Genomic DNA, 2,352 nt, shown 5'->3' with positions numbered 1-2,352 from the left:
CTTTAATGTATGCCAGGGATGTAAGTTCAGCCACCATAATTCCCCTTTCATACTGCTAGCTTTTGATGCACCTATTCGTTGTATCCCAGTTACTACCGCCCGAATAACAGTCTATGCTACTTTGGAATCTCCGAGGATTGCCCTGAGAATCGCCCAGTCCTCTGCGGAGGGAATGGGACCACTACACCTGGGCCTTCCACTACAACTGCACCTGGCAACACCACTACACCTGGGCCTTCTACTACAACTGCACCTGGCAAGACCACTACACCTGGGCCTTCAACGACTACTCCAGCTCCCTCGGGTACTAGAGCTCTTGAATGGCCGGCTGACTCAGAGTTCCTTCTTAGCTGCTCATCCTACTGGGCTGTACGTTGGGAGTGGGGAATCGGGTAATACCCCGTTCAGCCTCAATGCTACATTCAGTGAGAATGCCACGATTCTAGAAAAGATGTAAGGGGTTCACACTCGGAGGTCATCTGCTTTTCAGGAGAGTGTAAAACAGTAGCATTCTACAGTGAGAAACTGCGGAATCTCATGAGTTATGTGAAGGTAAATTGCTCTCTTCGCAGGAGTATCCAGTACGGGACCCTTCCTACTATCAACATTACGGCTCTCCCCTACCAGATGGACGGCTCATCGATAGTCGTTACGAATTTCACTGCTGTACCTCAAGATTTAAGGAATTTGCTGATGAGTGAACCAGACCATTATTAGTGTCTCGATCTGTCATGATTTTCTGTTCAGAGGTAAAGCTGACATATAATCATGCCGATGAGACTATAACCTTCGTTATCCCTGTGGTCATCACTGTTGTGCTGCGTCGACCGTAGAGCGGCAGCGGTGACTTCAAGCGATGATCGGGGCTTCAAGCGCCGATGCTGCTCACCGAGCCATGTTCTCCACTATTTCGTCATTTATTTCATTATCAGTCTCGGTTTTGCTCCTGTGCTGCACAGGCTGTGCAGAGCTCACAAGTCACCAATGTGGCGTTGAGAATACCCAGGATATATGAATAGGAACCATGCATTTATCCCCGCCGAATGAATTTGACGTAGTGTCGACATGCTGACTGGAAGTATTTATCTGCTTCATCCTCATAGGTCCAGTGAACTAGACAATAACCTCTCCAGTTCGCCTGGTCACATCTTGCGGTTCAAGGTTCTTCGGCTCCAATTTTACCGAACGTCATCGGTGGTACCAATCGTCAAGTCGTTGTAGTCTAACAAAGATAGGTTCCCCTTTCACAGCTCCCTAAAGTGTTGTGCTCATGGTAATCTCCTGGCTCACTATCACTATCGGAACTAACGACATACCAATATTATTCAAGTCAACCCCAAGTGGGGTATGCAAACCTTGATGAATCGCGATAGCGATGGCCATAGAAGAAGTCGTCGCGTTTGCGGACCGGACATGCTTGCTCGTTTGTGGCAGGTAGCTCGCTAATGGATGCAACATCATAGTGAGGACGGCAAGTAACAATGTCTGTTAATAAATTGCACCGAGTTCCAGCGTCGGCCGGATTATCAGCTCCTTTAATATGAAAGCAATTGAGATGCCTATCACCCAGTAGTTGCTGAATCAAAGTCAAATATTGTCGGCAGTAGACTTCTTGGACCCCAGTATGAACACGATGGTGACGCACCACAGCCAAAGCAGTAACGGAGTCGCAGTGGAGGTTGAGATGTTTAAAGATTGCACCAACATCAAGTTCAAAGAGACGAACACGAGAACACGCGTGGTAGATGCTCAAGAGCTCCAACGTGTTGATATGGAATACCTTTTGGGACTTGGTGAGAGGCAACTGGCCACGGAAGACTGGATCACCGCTCTGTTCGATGGTGTAAGCAAGCATAGTGTTGCTGGCATCGGCATAGATGTCCAGAGGAGTAAGTAAATCGACTCGACGCGGGATAGTAGTCAGCGTAGATGATTTGAGTAGTTCTTGCCACTGAGAGAGGAGGTTCAAGACATCAGCCGGGATGGCCTGATCCCATCCGTGATCAAACTTGGACCGGCATTTGCTGACAAGACCGGTGAGAAGATTCTTACACGGCAGGATGTGGTAAGGAAGAAGGTCAGCTTCTTGGAGGAGGCTACCAAGGAATCCCAATGCTTGCCGATAAGTGACTGGGGTTGTCAAGGGCCAAGTAACAGCAGTATGGATCCCTTTTGTCGGGTACCGCAAACGTGTACCACAATCACAGACCTCAACGCCAAGTACAAATACAACGTCCTGAGTAGTTAGCTGTTGGGACGTCAGAGGGAGGTCATGGTCCTCGTAAACTTTGACGAACTCGGGATCGTCTACAGTAGTCTCAGTTGCGTGTAAGCTGAGGATGTCGTCCATGT

General features: G+C 48.6%; 2 protein-coding genes across 2 annotated transcripts; both read left to right on the top strand.

Moving 5' to 3' along the window:
* Positions 1–213: 213 nt before the first annotated feature.
* Positions 214–1,248, top strand: Pmar_PMAR018102 (hypothetical protein; the record flags this gene model as incomplete). The annotated part of the gene is made up of 5 exons (XM_002782767.1): positions 214–304; positions 351–453; positions 573–697; positions 748–1,054; positions 1,104–1,248. Coding segments are annotated over 4 exons (405 nt in total), but the record flags the coding sequence as incomplete, so codon positions are not given.
* Positions 1,249–1,694: 446 nt separating this feature from the next.
* On the top strand, positions 1,695–1,897 carry Pmar_PMAR018101 (hypothetical protein; the record flags this gene model as incomplete). Its single annotated transcript, XM_002782766.1, has 1 exon — positions 1,695–1,897. A coding segment is annotated over one exon (203 nt), but the record flags the coding sequence as incomplete, so codon positions are not given.
* Positions 1,898–2,352: the final 455 nt, after the last annotated feature.

This window comes from Perkinsus marinus (assembly GCF_000006405.1).
Source record: "Perkinsus marinus ATCC 50983 genomic scaffold scf_1104296938308, whole genome shotgun sequence".
Taxonomy (NCBI): Eukaryota; Perkinsozoa; order Perkinsida; family Perkinsidae; genus Perkinsus; species Perkinsus marinus.
This window is presented reverse-complemented; position numbering and strand designations above follow the sequence as displayed.